This window comes from Rissa tridactyla (genome assembly GCF_028500815.1).
Source record: "Rissa tridactyla isolate bRisTri1 chromosome 24 unlocalized genomic scaffold, bRisTri1.patW.cur.20221130 SUPER_24_unloc_1, whole genome shotgun sequence".
NCBI classification, from domain to species: Eukaryota; Metazoa; Chordata; class Aves; order Charadriiformes; family Laridae; genus Rissa; species Rissa tridactyla.
Genome location: NW_026529338.1, coordinates 649,929 through 671,211, shown reverse-complemented (window position 1 = coordinate 671,211; position 21,283 = coordinate 649,929). Strand labels below are relative to the sequence as shown.

The following is a 21,283-nucleotide window of genomic DNA, read 5'->3' as shown; positions in this document are numbered from 1 at the left end:
ACGCAGCCGGGGTCTGTGCTGTGCCGGGGGTGACACGGAGGGGACACGTTGTGGGGGGTGGGGGGGGTGGGGGTGCGTCAGGCGTGCTGGCGGCGCCAGACGATGACGGTGCCAGGCGGCGTCGCTGGAGGCCAGCAGGCTCTCGTCGCAGTTGAAGGCGACGGCCAGCACAGCCCCGCCGTGGCCCTGCAGTGTGTTGACGGTGGCCCGCGCCGCCCGGCCCACGTCGAAGAAATGGACGCAGGCGTCCTCGCTGCCTGTCACTGTGGGGACAGGGAAGGCTTTGGGGAGGGGAAAGAAAATGCGTAGAGCTGCCCCCCCTGCCCCCGTCCCCTCTGGCTGCAAGGTGCTGTGGGACCGATCCCCCTACCCACAGGCTCCCCCCCACTCACCCCAGCCCCCCACATGCACCCACAAACACCCCCCGCCCCCCTCATGCCCCCACCTACCCACGCAGGCGCCCTGACGGAAGGACATGAGGGGGCAGAAGCAGCTGCGCAGGGGCTGCTCCCGGTGCCGCGTGGGGAAGCTGCGCCGCAGCCGCAGCCCCGGTGCCCCGGAGCCCTCCTCCTCCACCACCCTGGGGGGGACAGAGGGGGACAGTGAGCCCCACGGCCACCCCTACAATCCCCCCCCGCCCCCTTCGCAGTCCCCCGACCCCCCCCCCGCCTCGCACCGGAATAGCAGCAGGCGGTCGGGGCAGGCGTTGACCAGCAGCGAGGGGTCGGGGGCTTCGCGGCTGGCCCAGGCGCGGGCTGAGAGGGAGGTGATGGAGCCACCGGCCTGCACCACGACCCGCGAGGCCTTCGTCAGCCGCCCTGGGGAGGCGGGGGGGAGACAAGGGTGGGGGGTCAGCACACCCCATATTGCTTCCCGGCGCCCCCCACCCCTGTCACCCGCTCCCCCCTTTCCCTGTGCCGTACCGGTGGCGGGGTCGCAGAGGAAGGAGGAAACGGAGCCGCGGTCGTCGCCGGCCCAGAGGACGCGTCCGGGGGCATCAAAACAAAGCGCCAGCACCCGCCCGGGCAGCCGCCCCGCGCCCCCCCGCGCTGCCTTCCCCGTCGAGATGTTCACCACCCGCACCATGTGCCGGGCGCTGCCCACCTGCGGATGGGGCGGCATGGGATACACGGGGGATGTGCCCCTGCGTGTCCCCCCCACCCCCCTCGAGGGGGTCACCGGGGGCTGCTGTGCTGGAGGGACACGTGTAGGACGGGGCTACGGGAGCAAGGCATGCGCCGAGGAGGCCTGGGGGGACGCAGGGGGGGTCCTGGGGGACTGCAAGGGGACGTAGAGGGATCCTGGGGGGCTGTCAGGGGGTGCAGGGGGGGCCTGGGGGCCACAGAGGGACATAGGGGGATCCTGGGGGGCCGTGAGGGGGTGCAGGGGGGACCTGGGGGGCCACAGAGGGACGTAGGGGGATCTTGGGGGGCTGTGAGGGGGTGCAGGGGGGTACTGCGAGGCCACAGAGGGATGTAGCGGGGGGGCCACGAGGGGACATAGAGGAGTCCTGGGGGGCCATGAAGGGATGCAGGGAGGGGCCTGGGGGGCCACAGAGGGACATAGGGGGATCCTGGGGGGCCGGGAGGGGGTGCAGGGGGGGCCTGGGGGCCCACAGAGGGACATAGGGGGATCCTAGGGGGCCGTGAGAGGGTGCAGGGGGGGCCTGGGGGGCCACAGAGGGACGTAGGGGGATCCTAGGGGGCCGTGAGAGGGTGCAGGGGGGGGCCTGGGGGGCCACAGAGGGACGTAGGGGGATCCTGGGGGGCCGTGAGGGGGTGCAGGGGGGGCCTGGGGGGCCACAGAGGGACATAGGGGGATCCTAGGGGGCCGTGAGAGGGTGCAGGGGGGGCCTGGGGGGCCACAGAGGGACGTAGGGGGATCCTGGGGGGCTGTGAGGGGGTGCAGGGGGGTACTGGGGGCCACAGAGGGACGTAGAGGGATCCTGGGGGGCTGTGAGGGGGTGCAGGGGGGGCACAGAGGGACACAGGGGGATCCTGGGGGGCCATAAGCATACGTAGGAGGGTCCCGATGGCATCACTGTTGATGGTGAGGGGGTGTTTGAGGGGACAGGAGGAGCAGGGGGGGCCCCACGTTGCGCTGAGGGGCCCCAGGGGGGTGTGGGGGCGGGTCCTGGCGGGTAAGGGGGTGCGTCACTGACCACGGTGAGGTTGTTGTTGAGCGGCTGGAAGGCGCAGCAGAGCAGGGCGGCGCCGTCGGGGGTCGGGGACGCGTCGGATGCAGCGCCCGTCGGCGGGGGGCCCAGAGCCGCAGGGTGCCGTCCAGGGAGGCCGAGACCAGGACGTCGTTGGAAAGGGACCAGGCGAAGTCGGCGACGCCGCCCCCAGTGGCCCCGCAGCACCTGCAGCACCGCCGGCGGCCCCGGCGCCAGCCGACACACCGAGATGGTGCCGTCCAGCGAGCAGCAGGCCAACAAGTGACGGTCGTCGTGGGCAAACTGCACCTTCGGCACTAGCCGGACAACGGGGCGCCATCAGCACGAGCAGCCGGGGCAGGGGGGGGAGCACCCACCGCCCCACATCACCTCCCCGCCCCCCCAGGTTACCGGCGCTGTCGGTGTGCTGGTCGAAGACGTGATAGACGCCAGCGAAGGCGTAGTTCTCGCTCAGTGTCGTGTCGCCGGCCATGGCACGGCTCGCCTCTGCCAGCGGCGTCGGCACCACCCCGGGGGGGCTGCGGAACGAGGCGTCTGGGTGTCAGAACGCTGCCGTCCCCTCCCGTCCCCCACCGGCCTCCGGCACCCACCGACCCCCAGGGGACCCAAGTGTGCTCACCGCTCATCGGGAGGCCCCGCGGGGGGACCCCGGCGTGGGAGCCACGGCTGAGGGAGCGCCGGTGTCCACGGGCCACACGCGGGTCCTCCTCGAAATCCTGGGGGAAGGACGCAGCGCTGGGGACCCCCCCCAACGCGCAGCCCAGGGAAGTACCGGGACCCCCAAAACAGGTGCTGGGACCCCACAGCCTCCCCTAGACGGGTGCTGCAGCACTGGCGATAGGTGCTGAGACCCCCCCCAGCTCCTCCAAAGTGGGTGCTGGGACCCCCCCAGCCCCCCAAAACAGGAGCTGCAGCTCCCAGGAGCACTGCCATGACCCTGCAGCGCCCCCCCCACCCCCGCCGGCCAAGCTTCTCACCCCCGGGGAAAGTCTCGCAGCCCCCGTCTCCCCCGTGTTCCCCCCACGGCTGTTACCTCCATGCGGTCCAGGGTGGTGCGGCTGGCACGGAGGGCGCTGCTGCTGTGGGCTCGGCAGCTGCTCTGCTCGGAGAGGGCCCCGTAGCGCTGGGCCAGCAGCCGGGTGCGCACTCCGCAGGTACCAGCGCCGGGTGGCCCCCTCCAGTGTCCCCCCCCTGAGCTTGCTCCCGCAGCAGCTGGCTGCGGCGCCGCACGTACTGCGTCCGGAACTGGGGCCAGCGGGGCGTGCGGTAGGCCGCGTACCTGGCGGGGGGGACACACACACCGTGGGGAGGGCCCCCCGCACCTGTGGCAGCTTGGCACGGCGTGACGGGGAGAGGGGGAGAGGGGGGAGGCAGGTGGCACCATGCAGTGTGTTGGGGGGGTAGATGCAGGGATGTGTCATGGGCCCAGGTGCCCCCCCCCCCCCCCCCGCCAAGAGATCCAGGTATCAGGATCCTTTCCCAAAAGGGACCTGGGCATCAGGATCCCCCCCTCAAAGGGACCCGGGCATCAGGATCCCCCCCCAAAAAGGGACCCGGACACCATTATCTCCCCCCCAAAAGAAACCTGGACAGCAGAATTCCCCCAAAAAGGTACCCGGACATTAGGATCCCCCCCCAGAAGGGACGTGGACACCAGCATCCGCTGCCAAAAGGGACCAGAGCATCGGGATCCCCCCCAAAGGCACCTGGGCATCAGGGTGTCCTCCCTGACAGGGACCCGGGCCGTGTCCCCCCACCAAACGGGACCCGCCGTCAGTGTCTCCCCCCGCCGGGGGCTCACCTGGCATCCACGGCGAGCACCTGCTGCCAGACGGCGGCCATGGCGGCGGCGGCCGCCCCAGGGGGGCCCTGGGGGGGAGAGGGGGAGAAGCGGGGTAAGGCCGGGCGCGGGGCCCGCTGTCAGCCGGGGAGGGCGGGCCGGGGGAGGTCCCTGCGGGGGCCCGAGCGGCGGTACCTGCCCTTCCCGCTCCACCTCCGTCCCCTGCCGCCGCCGCCAGGTCCCCTCCGGGCCGGGCGGGCCCGGCCCCGCTCCCCGCCCCTCCCAAATGGCGGCCGCCGCCTCACGCCAAAATGGCGCCGGGCGTCGCCTTGGTGACGGCGCGCGGCGGGGGGCGGGGCCCTTCCCCGGGACACGGGGCGGGGATTGGCGGAGACGGCCACGGAGGGCGGGGCGTCTCCTCTTCCTCTATGCTGCTTCCGCCTTCCTAGCCCTCCCTGGTTACCGGCCGCTCTGCCCAGGCCCCTCGCTTACCCTAGGTCCTCCCGCGCCGCCGCGCTTGACGGCAGCCCCCCCCCAGTTTGCGATAGTTTGCGATGGGCGGCCGGCGCGCTTTACGGTAGAGGCGGCTTGCGGTGTGTGGGCCGGGGACTGCAGGGGGCTCGGGGGGGCCCCGCTGCCGTCGCCGGCTCTCCGTGACACCCCTCCCGTCCCATCCCCAGGCGCCGTCCCAGTGCCCCGGCGATGGCAGCATGCCGCTGGCCGTGAGCTGGCCCTTCCCCGCGGGGCCGCCCCTGCCCTGGGCGCTGGCCAGCCGCCTCGTCACCGGCCTGGTGGGCACCTACAGCTGCGTCTGGACCCGTGAGTGTGTGTGTGTGTGTGTCCCCCTCGCCCCCCTCCCCCGGGGCCCCGGTAGCGGCCGGGGGGGGCGGAGGCGGCTGGAGGTGGGGGGTTGGGATGTTGCGGGGGGGGGGGGGGGGGCTTTCGCCGTGCCCCCAGGCCCCCGTTGTGTCTCCCCCCCCCCCGCCCCCCCGCAGGGTACCTGAACCGGCTGCGGGTGCACAACGGCGAGGTGCTGCACGAGCTGGTGGAGCGGCGGGGGCCCCGCACCCCCCTCCTCACCCTCGCCAACCACCAGTCCTGCATGGACGACCCCCACCTCTGGGGTATGCCTGTCTGCGGGGGGGGGGGGGGAGGGAATATGGGGCTGGGGGGACACCGGGGGTTCCCAAGGGTGATGGGGTGGGGGGAGCTGAAGAGCTACGGGGTGGGGGGGGCTCCCCAGTCGCCAGGGGATTCCCTCGGGGGATCCCAAGGGGGCCGGGGGGGGTCCCCAGGAGATTCCGAGGGCGACAGGAGGTTCCCCAGGGGATCCCGAGGGGGCTTGTGGGGGGGGGGGGGGGGGGGTCCCCAGGGGGCCGGGAGTGTGGTCCCGGGTCTGTCTGGGGTCCCTAGCCGTTTGGGCGACATCCCCCCCCCCCTCCACGTTCCTCCTGTTCTCCAGGTTCTCTGAAGCTGCGGCACATCTGGAGCCTGCACAAGATGCGGTGGTGAGGAGGGGGCTGAGGGGGGGGGGTCCTGGGGAGCCACCCTCCCTGCTCACCCCCTGTCCTGTTTCCCACCCCCCCAGGACCCCCGCAGCCGCCGACATCTGCTTCACCCGGGAGCTGCACTCGCGGTTCTTCAGCCTGGGCCGCTGTGTCCCTGTCTGCCGGGGTGAGCAGGGGGGGGCAACTGGGGGGCAACTGGGAGGTAATGGGGAGGCACTGGGAGCGGCTGGGCGGCAGCTTCGTTTGTACTGGGGTGGTTGTGGTCCCTGCTGGGAGAGATTCCTCTTTACGTGCCAGGGAGCGAGGGCCGGGGGGGTGGGGGTGGCTGTGCCGGGGGGGGGGCGTGGGGGGGGCGGTTGTGCCGGGCCGGTCCCGGTCCTTACCGGAGAAATCTCGTGGCGCCGAACGTGTGTTCGCAGGGGACGGCGTGTACCAGCGGGGGATGGATTTCATCCTGGAGAAGCTCAACCAGGGGGACTGGGTGCACGTCTTCCCCGAGGGTACTGGGGGAATTGGGGGGGGGACGGGGGGGGGGGCTCAGGGGGAACTGGGACCGCGTCCTTCTCCAGATCTGGGGGGCTGGGGAGACCCTTGGGGGTCTCCCATGCTGCCCCCCCGCCAACCACAGCCCCCTGTCCCCGCAGGCAAAGTGAACATGGGGCAGGAGTTCGTACGCTTCAAGTGGGGTGAGCCCCCCAACTGTCCCGTCCCCCCCCCCTGCCCCCCCCCCCCTGCCAAGTGTCTCCCCCATCCCCTGACCCTCAGCTGCTCCTCAACCCCGGTCGCTCGTCCTCGCCCCTTTATTTCCGCCCCCCCCCCCCCGCTCCCTCAGCGATTGTCTGCCCCCCAGCTGCTCCTCTGCCCCCTACCCACCCCCTCGACCCCTGCCGAGGCCTGCCTGGCCCCCCCCCCGCCCCCCAAGAATGGCTGCCTTGCCCCCTCCCGCAGGCATCGGGCGTCTCCTGGCCGAGTGCCGCCTTGACCCAGTCATCCTGCCACTGTGGCACGGGGGTGAGCGGGGCTGGGGGGGCGATGGGGGGCACTGGGGAGGGTTGGGGGGGCACGGGGGGTGTGTGTGGGGCAATGGCGGGGGGCTGGGAGGGTTGTGGGGGGTGGGGGGGGAAGAGGAGCCGGGGGGGCTTGTGGGGCCATGGGGGAGGGTGGGATGGGGGATGCGGGCAGGTGGGGCCGTGGGGGGAGTTGGGGGGGGGTGGGGGGGGTGTAGTGTGTCCCCCCGCTGTGGGGCTGGGTCCCCGCTGTGGGGCCTGTCCAGCTGCTGACCCCCACGCCAGGCATGAACGACGTCCTGCCCAACGCCCCCCCCGTATGTGCCCCGTGTGGGGCAGGTGAGTGAACGGGGTTGGGGGGGGGGGGGGGGGGGATGCACGCCGACACCCCACCCCATGGGGTGGGCTGTGGGGCAGGGCGGCTGTGGGGCGGGGAGCAGGGGAGGCTTGGGAAGCACTGTGGGGCCGGGCTACGGGGTGTTAGTGGGGTAGGGCAGCTCTGGCAGGGGGGCTGTGGGATGTGTGGGGCAGGCTGTGAGCCTGGGGGGGGGGGCGCTGCGGGGCAGGTAGTGCGGCTGGGGGGGGGTCTGTGGGGCAGGCTATGCGGTGTGTGGGGCAGACAGGTGGCTGTGGGGCAGGCTATGGGGTGTGTGGGGCAGGCAGTGGGCCGTGGAGGGGCTGCGGGGCGGGTTGTGGGGTGTGTGGGGCAGGTAGTGGGGCGGGGGGGGACGACTGTGGGGCAGGCTATGGGGTACTGATGCTGTCCCGTAGCGGATCACGGTGGTTGTGGGGCGACCGTTCAGTGTCCGTCCCCTCCTGGAGCGTCTCCGGGCCGAGGGCACATCGACGGTGAGTGCTTGGGGGGCTGCCCTATGGCAGATGGGGGGGACACCGTTCTGCCCCACAGCTCTGCAGGGCCTGTTCTCCCCTCCCGGCCCCCGCTGGGATCTATGGGATCCAGCCCCATGGCTCTATGGGGCCCGGCCCCATTGCCCCCCAGGTGGAGATGCGGAAGGCGCTGACGGATTTCGTGCAGAAGGAGTTTGAAGTGCTGCGGAGCCAGGCCCGGGCCCTGCACCCTGCCTCGTAGCGTGTGGGGCGCCCCACGGACCAACAGACGAGACTGCCCCGCTTGCGGCAGGACCTCGCCCCACGGCGAGACCGCCCCACGGCGCGACAGCCCCAGCCGACGGACCGACGGCCCCCCCCAGCCGTCCCTGCGGCGCCGTGGGGCGCTGGCAGAAGGATGGACGGACAGACGGACGAGCGCCGCCCCACGGCGTGCCCCATAGCGTGGCCCCGCTTCCGTGCACGGTGCCAATAAAGGTGGTGGAGCCTCGGCGGCCTCTGGACCCGAGGGGGTCCCCAAGGGAGGTGGGGGGCTGGCAGGGGGTCAGAGCGTCCCTGGGGCGGGGGGACAGACGAGCCCAGCCTGATCCCACGTGTTTATTGAAGCAGAAGCTGGTGTGGGGAGGGGGGGGGGGTGGGGGTGTCCCCATTGCCCGCCCCCAAGGAACCCCCCCGCCCCCCCCAGGAAGGAGCAAAAAGGGGGCTCGGACCCCCCTCCGCAACATGGGGCTCAGACCCTCCCCGCACCCTCCCCCCCACAGCGTGAGGGAACCCTAAATACAGTGGGATGGAGGGGGGGGGGGGGGGGGCAGGGGGGAGGCAGTTGGGGGTCCCTGAAAATGTCTTTTCCGAGTTCTGGCGCCCCCCCCGCCCCCCCCCCAACCTTCCCCGGCCCCGATCCTGGCGGAGGGGGGGGGGGGGTGGTGGTCCAGCGAGTGGGGGGCCTTGGTCCGTCACTCCTCCTTCTTGTCACGGGGTCCATCGTGGGCGGCCTGGGGGGCGTTGGGGGGGTGTTAGGTGGGGGGGGGTCTGGGGCGGGGGGGTGTTCGAGGTTCCCCCCCAGCTTCCCCGTACCTGCAGGCGGGCGTGCTGGTCCAGCAGCCGGTCGTACTCCCGCGTCAGCCCCTCGGCCTGGCGCCGCATGGCCTGCACCTCGTTCTCCGCCTTCTCCAGGGCTGTAGAAGATGGGGGGGGCGGTGTCAGAGTCACCCCAAAAACCTGCAGTGTCCCCCCCCCCGCCTCCCCTCCCCGGCCCACCGGCTCCGTACTGCGCTTGCTGGCTGCCAGCTCCTCCTTCAGCTTCTCCACCTTGGCCTTGAGCTTCTCGTTCTCGTCCTGGGAGGGGGACGCGCCTCCCCCGTCCCCCCCTGCCTCCTGCAGCTGCTGGCAGGGGGAGGGAATGACACACACACACACGCATTAGGGCTGGGGCTCCCCTCCCCTGATTCCCCCCCCAATATCCTCGGTGTCCGTCCCCCCCCCCGGCTACGCGCTCCCCGGTACCTTCCGCAGGACGTCGTTGTCCTCCATGTAGCGGCGGGCGGCCTGGCTGGCGCCTTCCGCCTGTTTGCGAAAGGCCTCGCTGGAGGCGCCCAGCACGGCTTGCTGCGAGATGAGGGTGACCAGGCGGCGCAGGAGGCTGCGGGGGGGGGGAGCCAGGCTGAGACGGGTTTGGCCTCCCCCCCCCCGGGGCACGGGGCGCGGCTGGGGCTCAGGGAAAGAGGAGCGACAGTCCCGGTGGTCCCTTCCAACCCCTATCGTTATTCCGTGATCCCAGGGGCCCCAGGTATCCCCCCCCCGGCTCCCCGGAGACTCACAAGGAGAGGAGGAGGGCGAAGCCGGCCAAGTAGAGGTTACGCTGAGCCCGGAAGAGTTTCATGTGGAAATGCTCGAGGGCGCCGGGGCTGCTCTGCAGGGCCACCCGGTCCGTCACGTCGTACTTACGGGTTTCCCGCAGGGCGTCTGCGGGGAGCAAGGAGTGGGGGGGGAAAAATATCACTCCGGCATCCCCTGCCAAACCCCCCCCCCAGGGAGAGAGAGTGTGTGTGTGGGGGGGGCGATGGTTCCCGCACCCACCGAAGAGCAGCAGGACGAGGATGACGATGAGGACGACAAAGACGGTGTTGCCGTAAGCCACGGCCAGGCCCACCAGGCGCGACTTGAAGATCTTCTGCCATCTGTGCGGGGAGGGGGGGGGGAACAACGGAGGTCAGGGATGGCAGCCGGGGACCCCCACCCGCACCCCCCCCCCCAGCCCCTGAGGGACCCCTCCACAGCCCCAGACCCCCCCCCCACAGCCCCTGAGGGACCCCCCCCGGCCCCCCCCCACCTCAGCCCCAGGCCGCCCCCCTCCGCCCCCCCCCCCCCCCCCAGACCCTCTCATCCCCGGGGACCCCCCCCCCCAACCTTCTCCTGCCCCCGGACTCCCTCCAGCCCCACGACCCCCCCCTTACCCCCCCCATCCCCGGGTTTCTCCCCACCTGGCCGGCGAGACGAAGGGGACGCAGAGCAGGAGGACGAGGAAGACCTCGGCGTAGAGGAAGGTGGCGACCGCCGTCCACTGCAGGCTCATGGCGGCCTGAGGCGGGGGTGGCGGGGGTGGGGGGCAGAGAGAGGAGGGATGGGGACCTCGCTCACCGCTCCCCCTCCCCGGTCACGGTCACACCCCCCCCGCGCCCCTTCCCGGGGATCCCCCCGCCTGCGGGATCACTATCTGCCCCCCTCCCGCCCCCTCCAGCGGCCTCCCCCGTTCTCACTATCTGGCAGCGGCGGCCCCGTCCCCGCCGACCACCGCCCCTACCGGAAGCAGGACTCAGCCCGGAACGGAAGTCCCGCCCACGCCTCTGCGGCAACACCCAATCAGAGCCGGCGAGCCCCCTCCCGCTTCCGGCCCGTACCGAGGCGGAAAGAGGCACCGCGGCTTCCGGCCGCCGCCGCCATTTTCCCTCCCGTCCTGAGGGGAGGTGTCGCTTCCCCGGCGCCGTCATGGCCGCGGCGGCCTCGCAGCGGGGCGGGGGCCGGGTACCGAGCTCGGGCACCCGCTGCCGGCGGCGGGGTGGCAGACAGTGAGCTGAGCTGAAGCGAGGCGAGGCCGGGGGAGAAAGCGGAGCCCCGCCGGGAGCCAGAGCGGCCCGTGGGCCGTGTCGGTCTGCGGTAGCGGGTGTGGGGGCGGGGATAGGGCGGCTCCGGAGGGCAGCGGGGCTCCTTGCCGTGGCGGTGCGGTGCGCGGCGTCGTGGTGAAAGCGTAACTGCCTCTGCCCTTTCCAGTAACGGGCCCGTGCGGCGGCTCCGTCGGCGACGCGGATGGTGGGATCAAGGGGCGCCATCGGTGCGTTTGCCGGCGGTACCGAGGTGCGTGGAGCAGGGACACGCCGGAGGGATGGGCTGGGCTGGGATGCCATCCCGAGGGACACCTGGGCGGCTGGAGGGGTGGGACCGTGCCACGCTTATTTAAATCCAACCAGGCCGAGAATCCCCTGGGACCCCCTGCAGCCCCCTGGGACCCTCCCACACCCATCCCAGGACACCCCCGAGCCCCTTGGAGCCCCCAAGGACGCCCTAGAGCCCTCCAGGACCCCCTGGAGCCCCCCCTGGTACCCCCAACGTCAGCCAGGGAGCCTTCTAGGACAGCCCCCCGCCCCACTACCTGGAGCCCCCCCGGACACCCCAGAGCCGTCTGGGACCTCCTGTCCCCCCACCCCAGTACTCCCCACATCTCCTTGGACCCTCCAGGGCCCTCTGTGACCTCTCATGTACCCCCCCGACCTCCCTGGAGCCTTCTGGGACACCCCACGATCCTGCCAGGACCCTCCCACACCCCCTCCAGGGCCCCCTGGAGTCCCCCCAGACACCCGAGAGCCCTCTGGGACCCCTTGGAGCGTCGCTGGTACTCCCCACATCCGCCTGGGACCATCCTTGGACCCTTCCGATACCCCTGGGGACTCCTCACGTTCCCCCAGGACTCTCTGGAGCCTTCTGGGACCCCCTGCTTTTCTCCCTGGGACTCCATGGAGCCTCCTGGGAACCTCCCACACCCCCTCCAGGACCCCACAGATCCCCCTGGAGCCCCCCAGGACACCCCAGAGCCCTCTAGGACCCCCTGAAGCTCCCTCTGTACCCCACATATGCCCTTGGGACCCCCCCATATCCCTCTGGGACCATCCTTGGCTCTTTCAGGGCCCCTTGGGACCCCTTATGTTCCCCCAAGGCTCCCTGGAGCCTTCTGGGACCCCCTACATTCCCTCTGGGACCCTCCCAAACCCCCTCTGGGACCCTCCCAAACCTCCTCCAGGACCCCGCAGATTCCACTAGTGCACCCCTGCACACCCTAGAGCCCTCTGGTACCCCCCGGAGCGTCCCCCTGGTAACCCCCACATCCCCTGGGACCCCACACACATGCCCTGAGAGTCCGCCAGAGCCCTCCAGGATCCCTCATGACTCCCTGGAGCACCCTGGGACCTTCCCACACCCCCTCCAGGACCCCCTGGAGCCCCCAGGACCATCCCAGAGCAATCTGGGACCCCCTGGAGCTGCTCCTGTTAACCGTCACATCCCCCTGGGACCCTCCTAGGACCCCCTGCGACCCTTCATGTTCCCCCAGAGCTCTCTGGAGCCCTCCAGGACATGCCAGAGCCGGCTGGGACTCCCTGGAGCCCTTGCCAGTACCCCCCAGCATCCTGCTGGGACGCTCCTGGGACCCCCCCCCACCACACCAGAGCCCCCCAGGACTCCCTGGAGCCCGTTGTAGGCATCTCGTACTGCTCGAGAGATGCCCCGGCCCAGGTTTGCAGCCCCTGGTGGAGCCGCCAGAGGTGAAGGGGGCGGCCCTGGGTCTGCCAGGGCTTTTGTTTATTTTTTTTTTTTTTGGGGGGGTGAATAAAAGGGGGTGTGTGTCTGGGGAGCTGACGATGTAATTTTGGGGCGCCCCGACATCACTGGGGGAGCGACGATGCAGCGGAGGAGCAGGTGAGTGGGGGGGGGGGGTGTGGGGTTACGTGGGTGTCCCCAGAAGAGGTGGGTCACAGCCCCAAAGCGTCTGAAAATTCTTGGGATGCATTAAAAAAAAAACCAAAACGTGAAAACCTGTGACTGCGGGCACGAGGCGTTGAGATAGAGACCGATCTCTCGTGTGTATATGAGAAATACGTACCTTGAGAAATGATACCGATTTATGCGTGTAAAATACGTTCAAAATAAAAACCTCTGTCTCTCAGGGTTCTACGATTCTGTGCTTCTGTGTTGTATGAAAGATCCCAGAATATGAAAATACTGAAAAAAGGTGTTTATAAAAATATATTCGTGTCAAAATAGATGCGTAAGCAGACCGTCTCAGTAGCTATTCTGTAGCGTAAGTGTTGATGTATAAGCCTAAACAGATTTTCTCTAAGTGTAAATAAATAATATAAATTCCCTAAATATATATATTATATATACACGTGTGTGTGTAAATAGATGCAGGGGTGTAAATGCCTGTGCTGTAGATGGATTTGTGCGACCAGAAAGCAAAAAAAAAAAAAAATTAAAGACTTTTTTTTTTTTAAAAATAAATTTTATGCAGGAAAGCCCAATGCGCTAATCCTTGCGCTGTGGAGAAGGCGCCACCGCAGCCTCCCCCCGCCCTCGCCCCCGCCCTCCAGCGCAGCTCGTGCGCATGCGCGGCTTCGCGGAGGCCCCGTCCGGCGCCGGTCTCGAGAAAGCGGCGGCTGGAGGCCGAATCAGGACCGCCGGGACTCTGTCGAGCTCCGCGCCGCCTGGAGCGGGATCGGTGCCGCCCGCCCGGCCGTCGACGCTCCAGTATCGGCTCTTACGCGTTACCACGCCCCCATCGGTGCCCGGCAGTTTTCCGGGCGTCCATCTCCATGGCCCCGCTGTCCTCAAGGACCCCGGAAGTGTCCCCTCAGTCAGCCGACGCGAGTCTCTGTGGCACTTTAGTCCTCCAGAAACCCGGAAGTGCCCCCTCAGTCAGCCGGCGCGCGTCTCTATGGCACTTTAGTCCTCCAGGACCCCGGAAGTGCCCCCTCAGTCAGCCGACGCGCGTCTCTATGGCACTTTAGTCCTCCAGAAACCCGGAAGTGCCCCCTCAGTCAGCCGACGCGCGTCTCTGTGGCACTTTAGTCCTCCAGGACCCCGGAAGTGTCCCCTCAGTCAGCCGACGCGCGTCTCTATGGCACTTTAGTCCTCCAGAAACCCGGAAGTGCCCCCTCAGTCAGCCGACGCGCGTCTCTATGGCACTTTAGTCCTCCAGAAACCCGGAAGTGCCCCCTCAGTCAGCCGGCGCGCGTCTCTATGGCACTTTAGTCCTCCAGAAACCCGGAAGTGCCCCCTCAGTCAGCCGACGCGCGTCTCTATGGCACTTTAGTCCTCCAGGACCCCGGAAGTGCCCCCTCAGTCAGCCGACGCGCGTCTCTGTGGCACTTTAGTCCTCCAGAAACCCGGAAGTGCCCCCTCAGTCAGCCGACGCGCGTCTCTATGGCACTTTAGTCCTCCAGAAACCCGGAAGTGCCCCCTCAGTCAGCCGACGCGCGTCTCTATGGCACTTTAGTCCTCCAGGACCCCGGAAGTGCCCCCTCAGTCAGCCGACGCGCGTCTCTATGGCACTTTAGTCCTCCAGGACCCCGTAAATGCCCATCAGTCTTCTGGAAATCACATGATTCCAGCACTCTTCCCAGACCGCAAAGCGCGATGAACAGTTAACCACAAAAATATCCGAAGATCGCAAAAACAAAGCGACCCCTGCGGAACTCTCTTCTCCACAGCAACAACTCGACAGAAATCAACCCAAGGCGGTACGAGAATCACCGGAGGCGAGTCCCAGAGGGACGTAAAAAGGGGTGGTGCTTCGCCTGCTGGGAACTTAAGGCAGGAGAAAAGCAGCTGCTGCTCCTGCGGCCGCCTTCGCGTCTCCTGGGGGTCGGCCCCGCCCCTTTCCCAGGGGATTGTGGGAAGGGCGGTGGGCGGGGCCCGGGGTACGTGAGCCCCAGCCCGGGCTCAGGAGCTCGTTCTGCTGCTGGGCCCCGGGGGGTCGGTGCTCTGCTGGTCCTTCGGTTGGCGGCAGCTCTGGGGCGGGCTCAGCTCTCTGGGGAGGCGCGTTTTGGCGTTTCGGGAGGCGGGGGTGAGAAGGGCTGAGCTGAGACCTTCGGGAGCAGTAAACCTCCAGCCGCCTGTACGGCAGACAGTTGACCGGTCTGCTGCTTTTTTGTTTCCTTTTTTTCAGGTCAGTGACTTCGTGATGCGTGTTTGGGGGGTGCCCGGATGGTTTAACAGCGTGCTTTGCTTTGCTTTGTTCTAGGAGCACCGCGTTTTCCTAGAATTCCTGACTTCTTTGAAGATAGAACTGTGGGTTTTTCACCGGTTGTGCAGTAGGCTGTGTGAATTGCTGATATTGTTTCTCTTAATTGGGCTGATGATGAGATTATCTTGTAGGGGTTACGGTGAGCGTTTTGTATGTGGCTGCATATGGCACTAGCGTTTCTCAAGAAAGCAGCAGGGACGTAAGGCGTAGCGTCGCTCAGGGTATGGCATGGCTCGTCACCTTCCCCCATTGCCCGCGAAGTGCCACGGTGTCCCTCGAGTGTTTGCAGCTGGCAGCAGGCCCCTCGTAGATTGTGTCAGGGCGTTATTTGTTTTGTGGGTCTGATGCAGAGCCCAGAGTCGGTGGGAAGCGAGAAGACAGGAGGCGCCTGCGGAGCGCAGGGCACGGCTCAGAAGAGCCGCTCCTGAGAAGCGGCCGGCGTAGGGGCTTCAGCGTTGCAAATAGAGGATGGGAGCTGTCAGGAGGACGTGAGGCTCCTTCCCTGACAGTTGAGGAGAAGAGAAGGGGTTCCTAAAGTTTTGGCGCTGGGGGCTGGCTAGGAGAGGGAGGTGGGTTCGTCAGTCTCTGTCGTATCAGTTTTGCCTTTGGATCTGGGTGTCGACAGGGTCCGGTCTGTTCTAGTCTCTTGCAGTTGAGGTGAGCTGGACGGTGTGGAGGAGGAGCGCGGGACTGGTGATGTCGCGGAAACGCAATGGTAATTTTGTGTTTGTTGGTATCGTTGGTGCCATAAATAATTGTTGCGGCAGCCTCCGACTCTGGAATCGACGCGACGCAGGTGAGCGGATTGCCGTGGCACCTCTGAGGACGAGGGTGTTGTGGAAGAGGTTGGCATCTACTGTCATGGTGGTCGCTGCTGGAGCTGTGATTTCTCTTTGTTTTGCCGATGAAGAGGAACGTGGTGACTGCAGGAACGCATCAGTTAGCTGTTTGTTGTGGTTTTTTTTTTCGTCAAGGATGAATTCAGGCCACTGGCCCTCTGAAAGCGAAGTAGAGGGACAGGCGCTGGAGGGGGGCCAAGGTTGGCAGTTTCAGGGAGGAGTTTTCAAGTCAGGGTAGAGCAGAGGCGTATCCAGGAGCAGTGTCCTCTGAGCAGGTAAAGGGGGCGGGTTACTCTTCAGCACAAAGCTAGCGTGTGCTGGGCAGGGCAGTTCTGGCCCGCGTCTGTTGTGTTGTTTGTGTGGTGTGTTTTCTGTGTCTTAAACCTTCCTTGGGACTCAGTGTCCTCTTTCCACTTGAGGAGCGCGGTCTGTACTTCAGGCACCATCCCTAGAGCCTCGAATGCTTGTCCTCATTGGCATTGCCCCAGTCGGGGGCTGCTTTTCTTGCATCATAAGCTTAAAGCGTGGCTGGGTCTTTAGAAACTCAGAAGTTTCTGGACGGTCCTCATCTGCGGCGTTGTTCCCGGCTGCGGGAGCAGCCCTGTTCTCTAGCCATCCCTTTTCAGTGACTGCGACTTGTTCCCTGCATCCTTAAGTTCTTCGGTCTTGAAGACCAGCTTCCCGCGCATACACCTCCTCAGTCTGAGAGTCACTCGTTGTCCCAGGCCGTTGCGTTGTCGTCATTTCCTGGGCTTTCCCTCGAGCCTTCTCATGTCACCGCCGTGGGCCCGCAGGTCTTCTTGCCTGACAATCACTTACGTCGTCGGGGTGTCATCCTTCTTGCTGAGAGTTTTCTCTGATCCGTGAGGTGCGTTGTTTGTGGTGTTGTGTGTAGCGTTGGTCTGTGCTTGTGCGTGTTGGGCTCGGAGCTGCTCTGCCCGGTCGCGTAGAGTCAGGGGCAGGGGGAAGAGCAGCAGGAGTCTATGGGTCATACGTTGATCTAAGGAGACTGTTGAGGCCAAGGTGGTACAGTCAACTCCCAGCAAGGAGCCACCAGCAGGTGGTGTGGGCAGCTCTTTAATTAAGGGTTTTTTGGGATGAGCAGAGCTCTGTGGGAGGGGCTGTTCCGCAGTAGCGACGCAGACTGCATCTCCGAGATGTTAAAGCCGCTTTGTGTGGGGTGTCATGTTTGTGTAGTTTGGTTTTTTTTTTGATGTCAGGCTGCAATTGTACTCCAGATGGTATTTCTAAGTCAAAAGAAGACCTTTTCCGGGGCGGGTGTGTGGGGTGTCACACTGGGTCCCCCCCAAAAATGCCTGAAAATTCATGGGGGGAATGTGTGTTTAAAAATAGAATAAAACCTGTCTATATGGGCGTGAGGCATTGAAATAAAGAAGAATTTCTCATTTTTACAGATATTGTAAAATATGAGTTTATGTGTATAAACTCGTTTTTGTTCTAGCTACTGAGATGTTAATTAGGGTGCTTTATGCAGGTTCAGGAAACACGTGACTTGTAGTTCCATGCTTTTTTGTTGCTCTCTGTATTTTGGGACACAAGTAGCGCTGTGGAGTAAAAAGTCAAAACGAGATTATCAATATGACTTTAAATTGCCAGCAATTTACAATAAATAACTTATTTCACAGGGGAAGATGTTTTTGAGGAAGTTTTCTCCTAGAATCTGGTTCTGTTTTGTTATTCGCTCCCATCCAAAAAGGGGTTCTGGCAGAAGGTCGTTAGTGCACATGGTCTCGCTAGAAATGAGGAACGACCCCGTAGTAACAGATTGTGTTTGGGTTTGCATTTTTTTGTTTTGAAGGACACTCAAGTACATAAATTTTAATAATAATGTTACCATTGCATTGAATAAGCCACTTTCCCGTGGAGATAAGTCTGATGTTTATTTTTTTTCTGTCTCACCTCTCTTTAACTGCTCCCCTGGACACATCGTTGATGCAATGGGTGGAGCTGCAAGGGAGGAGCAGGTGATGCTTTTTCTAGCAAGGGTCGCTCTCACTCTTCACTACTTCATAGATGGTAAAATTAAAGCAAATAACAACACCTGCTGCCCCTTCAGCTGCTTTTACGCTTCTGGGGGGCGGCCCCACCCTTTACCCAGGGGATTGTGGGAAAGGTGGTGGGCGGGGCCCGGGGTATATGAGCCACAGCTTCGGGTCAGGAGCTCGTTCTGCTGCTGGTCTTCTCTGGGGTCTGAGCTCTGGAGCTCCTTCAGTGTTGTTTTGGAGCTCGTGTGGCTGTTCGGGAAGGCTTCTTTTGGCATTTGAACTAGTGTAGGTAGGACATCAGAGGTGAGACTCCTCAATGGAAGGGTGGTTGCCACAGAAAGTGCAGTTGTATGTTATCTTTTTTTCTTTTTTTTTTCCCCCATATCTTTAGTTTCGTAGGGAGCCTTTAGTTTGTTTAAATGGTTTAATAGTATGTGTCTCTTCTTTTTTTTTTTGCTTATGGCAGGCGGTGTGTGTTTTACTATAATTTCTGACTTGACTGAAGATAAAATGTTGTATTTTTTTTCCAATTTTGATGTACGCTACGTTAGTTGGTGTTTTTATTAGTCTTAATTGGGTGCGTTATGAGATACTGGAGCAGGATTTAGGGCGAGTGTTTTGTAGGTATCTATATATTGAGTTTGTTTTGAGAAAGCAGCAGGGATGTAACAGCAGGGATGGCTCATCGTTTCCCCCCAGGGCATCACGGTAGCCCTGAAGCTCTTGCAGGAGGCTACCGGTAGGTTCTGTAACTGTTTTCCTGGCTTTCCTGGCTTTCCGGGTCTGTAGCAGAGCCCAGAGTCTCTGTGAAGGCAGAAGACAGGAGGTGTCTGCCACACACAGGGCAGGGCTCAGAAGAGCAGGTCCCGAGGAGCAGTTGGAAAACCGGGGGCAGGAGTTGTGGGGAGGCAGTGGGTCTCCTTCCCTGACGGTTCAGGAGAAAGGAGGGAGTCTCTAAAGTTTTGGCATTAGGGGATGGCTGGGAAAGGGAGGCGGGTTCATGTGTCTTTCTCAAACCAGTCTTGTAGTTGGGTTTGGTTGTCGATGGTGTCTGGTCTGCTCTAGGCTCTCGCATTTGAGGCAAGACAGATGGTATCGAGGAGGAGCACGGGACTGGTGGTTTGGCAGAAGCGCAGTGGTCATGTTGTGTTTCTTGGTATCTTAGGTGCCGTGAATAACCGTCGCTGCAGCATCCGACTCTAGAATCGGTGCGGGGCAGGCAATCAGACTGCGTCAGCGTTCAGGAGGCTTGAGGGGTTTTGTGGAGGAGGTCGTCATCTCCCCTCGGGGCGCTTATTGCTGGTGTTGGGGCTGCTTTTGCGATGACTTTTCCTTTTCCTTTTGCAGAGGAAGAGGAGTAAGCCGGTGACCGCAGGAGCGTATTGGATGGTTGTGTCTTGTGGACTACGTCGAGGATGGAATCAGATGCCAGCCCTCCAAAAGCTAAGTTGAGAGACCAGCACCGGAGAGGGGCGGAGGCTGACAACTGTGTAATGGGGTCTTTGATGTTAGTGTAGGGGGGAGGGCTGTTCTGGGGCACAGTCTCCTTTGGGCAGGTAAATGACGTAGCTTACTGTCCAGTGTGATGTGAACGCAACCTGGGCAGGGCAGTTCCAGCCTGTGTGTGTTGTCGTGTCGTTCGTGTGGTCTGTGTTTTGCATCCTAGACCCTTTTTCTGGGTCTCGAGATCATCTTTAAGCTCCAGGAGCATGGAACGTGCGTCGGGTGCCATCCTTATGGTGTCGAACGCCTGCACCCGTGGGCGTAGCACCAACCGTCTGCCTCTCTTCTTGCATTAGCATCTTAAAGCGTGCATCGGTCTTGCATCTTGGAACTCTCCGGATGGTCCACTTCAGCGACTGGGGCTTCTTCCCTGTGTCGTTACGCTCTTAGGTCTTGAAGCTGGGCTTCCTACGCGTCCATCTTGTCAGGCTCGACAGTCCCTTCTCAGGAACTGTGAAGTTCTACACTTGGTTTCAGGGGGTTCTGTGGAGCCTCTTCACATCGTCACCATCACAGTGCCGCAGGTCGTCTTGCCCAACGGTGACTTTGGTCCCGGTGTCATCCTTCTTGCTGAGAGTTTTCTCTCATCCTTGAGGCGCGTCGTTCGTCGTGTTCTGTGTGGTGTCAGTCTGTGTGTGTCTGGCTTGGGGCTGCCCTGCCCGGGTGCGTAGCGTCCAGGGTAGGCAGAATCACGACGGCAGTCTGTAGTGAATATGAGGATCTGTCTAGACCCGGGCAAAGGTTGCTCAGTCGTCTCAAATTGATTAGCTCTCGAGAGGCTGTGTGGACGGGTGTTTCATTAGCGGGCACTGGCATAAGCGCAGCCAAGTTGGAGAGGGTGTTCGTGGCCAGTGAAGGGGACGGTGTCTCAAAGATGGTAAGCCTGCGTTGTGTGGGGTGTAACGTTTGCAGGCTTCTCTTCTCTGGATGACAGGCTGTAGTTGGACTTATGTGAACAGGGTTCTTCAGTAGAAACAAGACCTTTGGAATTAAGCTACTGCTCCGCATTAGGGTAATGTTTGATGTTGTGTTGCTTTTTTTCAGGTGCAGAGAGATGAGGTGGCCAGGGATAGGCAGGGGAGCTGACGGGAGCGCAGGACGAAGGTGGCTGAGCCCGAGGTATTAAAGGGAAGATGTGACCGGCGGCTCCATGAATACATTTGGCCACTTCTTCTTTTTTTCATGTGAATGTGAGGTTACGTAGCCATGTGTGGAAGTGCTGGTCTGAGGTGCAACAGAACCGGTGTTGTTTGCAGTCACTTTACTTTGCAGGTAAGTCTCTTCCAATGAACTGAACTCTCTGAAGGTAATGACGTATTTTTCAGGTAGTATCTGCCTTCAGAGCGCCAAGAACTTATATTTACACTTAATGCGAAGGGATGCCGTGCAGAGAGGCTCTTGCTTATACTTATTCCTATAACAGCACAGCGCAGCTGACTTTTATATATGCCCTGTTGGAGGGTCGGAAGCAGAAAAGCGTAGAGGGGTTGCACCCATGGTGAAGAGTAGACGGGACCGGTGACCCGGATCTGACTGATGGGGTATCGCATCCCATCCTCATCACCCTCAGTATAAAAGCGGAGGCATCGAAAGGGTCGGTACCTGTCGTCTGGCCTTTGAGGACTCCTCTGTCTGGTCATTGTCCTTTGACGCCGATCCGTGCATTTATGCAACCAGGTCCGGAATCTGGTTCCAGTCTGTCACCGAGTCTGGTCCCGGACTTTCCCCGTGCCAGCGGGTGAGGCGATGGTCATCTTGGGAGCTCCATGCCGGGTTGTGTGTATATATTTTCTCTCTGCTACTGTTTTCCTGTTATTCTTGTCTTTCTTCAGTACTACTTTTCTGTTTATATTTTGTTAGAGTTCAGTTTCTCTTTCAGTTCCTAAGTCTCCCTCACATTGTTTTCTCCCTCAGGAGAGAAGTTGAAAGAGAGCATCTGTCGTTTCATTTAATGCCCAGCCTAAGCCATGACAGCAATGACAGAAAGGGCACCGGAGCGGACTCGGCTGAGGAGAGCGGCAGTCGGAAGGGTTGGTTCTTTCTCCGCCGCTGTATTACAGGCAGCGCACAAGCCTCTGCTTGTGCCCTGTCCGTTGTTCCTATCCAGAACGTAGTTCTGGCAGAAGTCGGGTAATATGCGTCGTCTTGCTAGAAGTGACGTATGACCCCCCCAGCATTGTGGGTTTTCTTTCACAAGGAAAGTAAAGGACATCGAGTCTTGATTAAAAATGTGGTTATCGGGCCTAATGGTCTACTTGCCTATGGAGGTTAGGATGATGTCTTTCTCTTTATGTCTACGCCCTGCAAAAGTTTAAGTTTACATA

General features: G+C 63.4%; 3 protein-coding genes and 2 long non-coding RNA genes across 12 annotated transcripts; 3 read left to right on the top strand and 2 right to left on the bottom strand.

Moving 5' to 3' along the window:
- Positions 1 to 62: 62 nt before the first annotated feature.
- WDR13 (WD repeat domain 13) lies at positions 63 to 4,293 on the bottom strand. The gene is given in 17 exon segments (XM_054187171.1): positions 63 to 113; positions 115 to 263; positions 450 to 580; positions 677 to 818; positions 924 to 1,104; positions 2,162 to 2,221; positions 2,223 to 2,252; positions 2,254 to 2,346; positions 2,348 to 2,472; positions 2,567 to 2,694; positions 2,796 to 2,818; positions 2,821 to 2,892; positions 3,210 to 3,323; positions 3,325 to 3,366; positions 3,368 to 3,455; positions 3,978 to 4,045; positions 4,152 to 4,293. Coding segments are annotated over 16 exon segments (1,455 nt in total). The 5' UTR covers positions 4,019 to 4,045; positions 4,152 to 4,293; the 3' UTR covers positions 63 to 77.
- An 80-nt stretch (positions 4,294 to 4,373) lies between these two features.
- Positions 4,374 to 7,810, top strand: TAFAZZIN (tafazzin, phospholipid-lysophospholipid transacylase). Its single transcript, XM_054187180.1, is given in 12 exon segments — positions 4,374 to 4,533; positions 4,637 to 4,775; positions 4,952 to 5,080; positions 5,419 to 5,464; positions 5,545 to 5,630; positions 5,884 to 5,964; positions 6,109 to 6,150; positions 6,413 to 6,475; positions 6,757 to 6,782; positions 6,784 to 6,810; positions 7,243 to 7,320; positions 7,472 to 7,810. Coding segments are annotated over 11 exon segments (777 nt in total). The 5' UTR covers positions 4,374 to 4,533; positions 4,637 to 4,666; the 3' UTR covers positions 7,562 to 7,810.
- A 397-nt stretch (positions 7,811 to 8,207) lies between these two features.
- Positions 8,208 to 10,203, bottom strand: BCAP31 (B cell receptor associated protein 31). 5 transcript variants are annotated; one of them, XM_054187176.1, is made up of 8 exons: positions 10,121 to 10,203; positions 9,801 to 9,898; positions 9,397 to 9,497; positions 9,138 to 9,282; positions 8,824 to 8,959; positions 8,589 to 8,703; positions 8,395 to 8,495; positions 8,208 to 8,312 (listed from the first exon to the last, which is right to left on the bottom strand). In XM_054187176.1, exons 2-8 carry the CDS (start codon positions 9,890 to 9,892, stop codon positions 8,274 to 8,276), a joined length of 729 nt encoding a protein of 242 aa, XP_054043151.1. In that variant the 5' UTR covers positions 9,893 to 9,898; positions 10,121 to 10,203; the 3' UTR covers positions 8,208 to 8,273. The 5 variants fall into 5 exon arrangements, with proteins under 5 accessions (XP_054043151.1, XP_054043153.1, XP_054043150.1 ...); XM_054187178.1 differs by having other exon boundaries at positions 8,578 to 8,703; positions 10,077 to 10,143; XM_054187175.1 differs by having other exon boundaries at positions 10,077 to 10,143.
- A 38-nt stretch (positions 10,204 to 10,241) lies between these two features.
- On the top strand, positions 10,242 to 12,534 carry LOC128903196 (uncharacterized). Its single transcript, XR_008464042.1, has 2 exons — positions 10,242 to 10,385; positions 10,588 to 12,534. It is a non-coding gene; the product is annotated as an uncharacterized LOC128903196 (long non-coding RNA).
- Positions 12,535 to 12,979: 445 nt separating this feature from the next.
- On the top strand, positions 12,980 to 20,987 carry LOC128903199 (uncharacterized). Of its 4 annotated transcripts, XR_008464045.1 has the most exons (5): positions 12,980 to 14,105; positions 18,804 to 20,231; positions 20,383 to 20,553; positions 20,637 to 20,697; positions 20,874 to 20,987. It is a non-coding gene; the product is annotated as an uncharacterized LOC128903199 (long non-coding RNA). The 4 variants fall into 4 exon arrangements; XR_008464043.1 differs by having other exon boundaries at positions 20,383 to 20,697; XR_008464046.1 differs by lacking the exons at positions 20,383 to 20,553; positions 20,637 to 20,697.
- Positions 20,988 to 21,283: the final 296 nt, after the last annotated feature.

What these genes read in the sequence shown, in the direction of transcription:
- BCAP31 (XM_054187176.1), bottom strand. Translation starts at nt 9,892, where the DNA reads ATGAGCCTGCAGTGGACGGCGGTCGCCACCTTCCTCTACGCCGAGGTC. An exon ending in TTCGCCCTCCTCCTCTCCTT is followed by an intron (nt 8,960 to 9,137) that starts GTGAGTCTCCGG and finishes CCCCCCCCGCAG; the next exon opens with CCTCCTGCGCCGCCTGGTCA. An exon ending in ACAACGACGTCCTGCGGAAG is followed by an intron (nt 8,704 to 8,823) that starts GTACCGGGGAGC and finishes TCCCCCTGCCAG; the next exon opens with CAGCTGCAGGAGGCAGGGGG.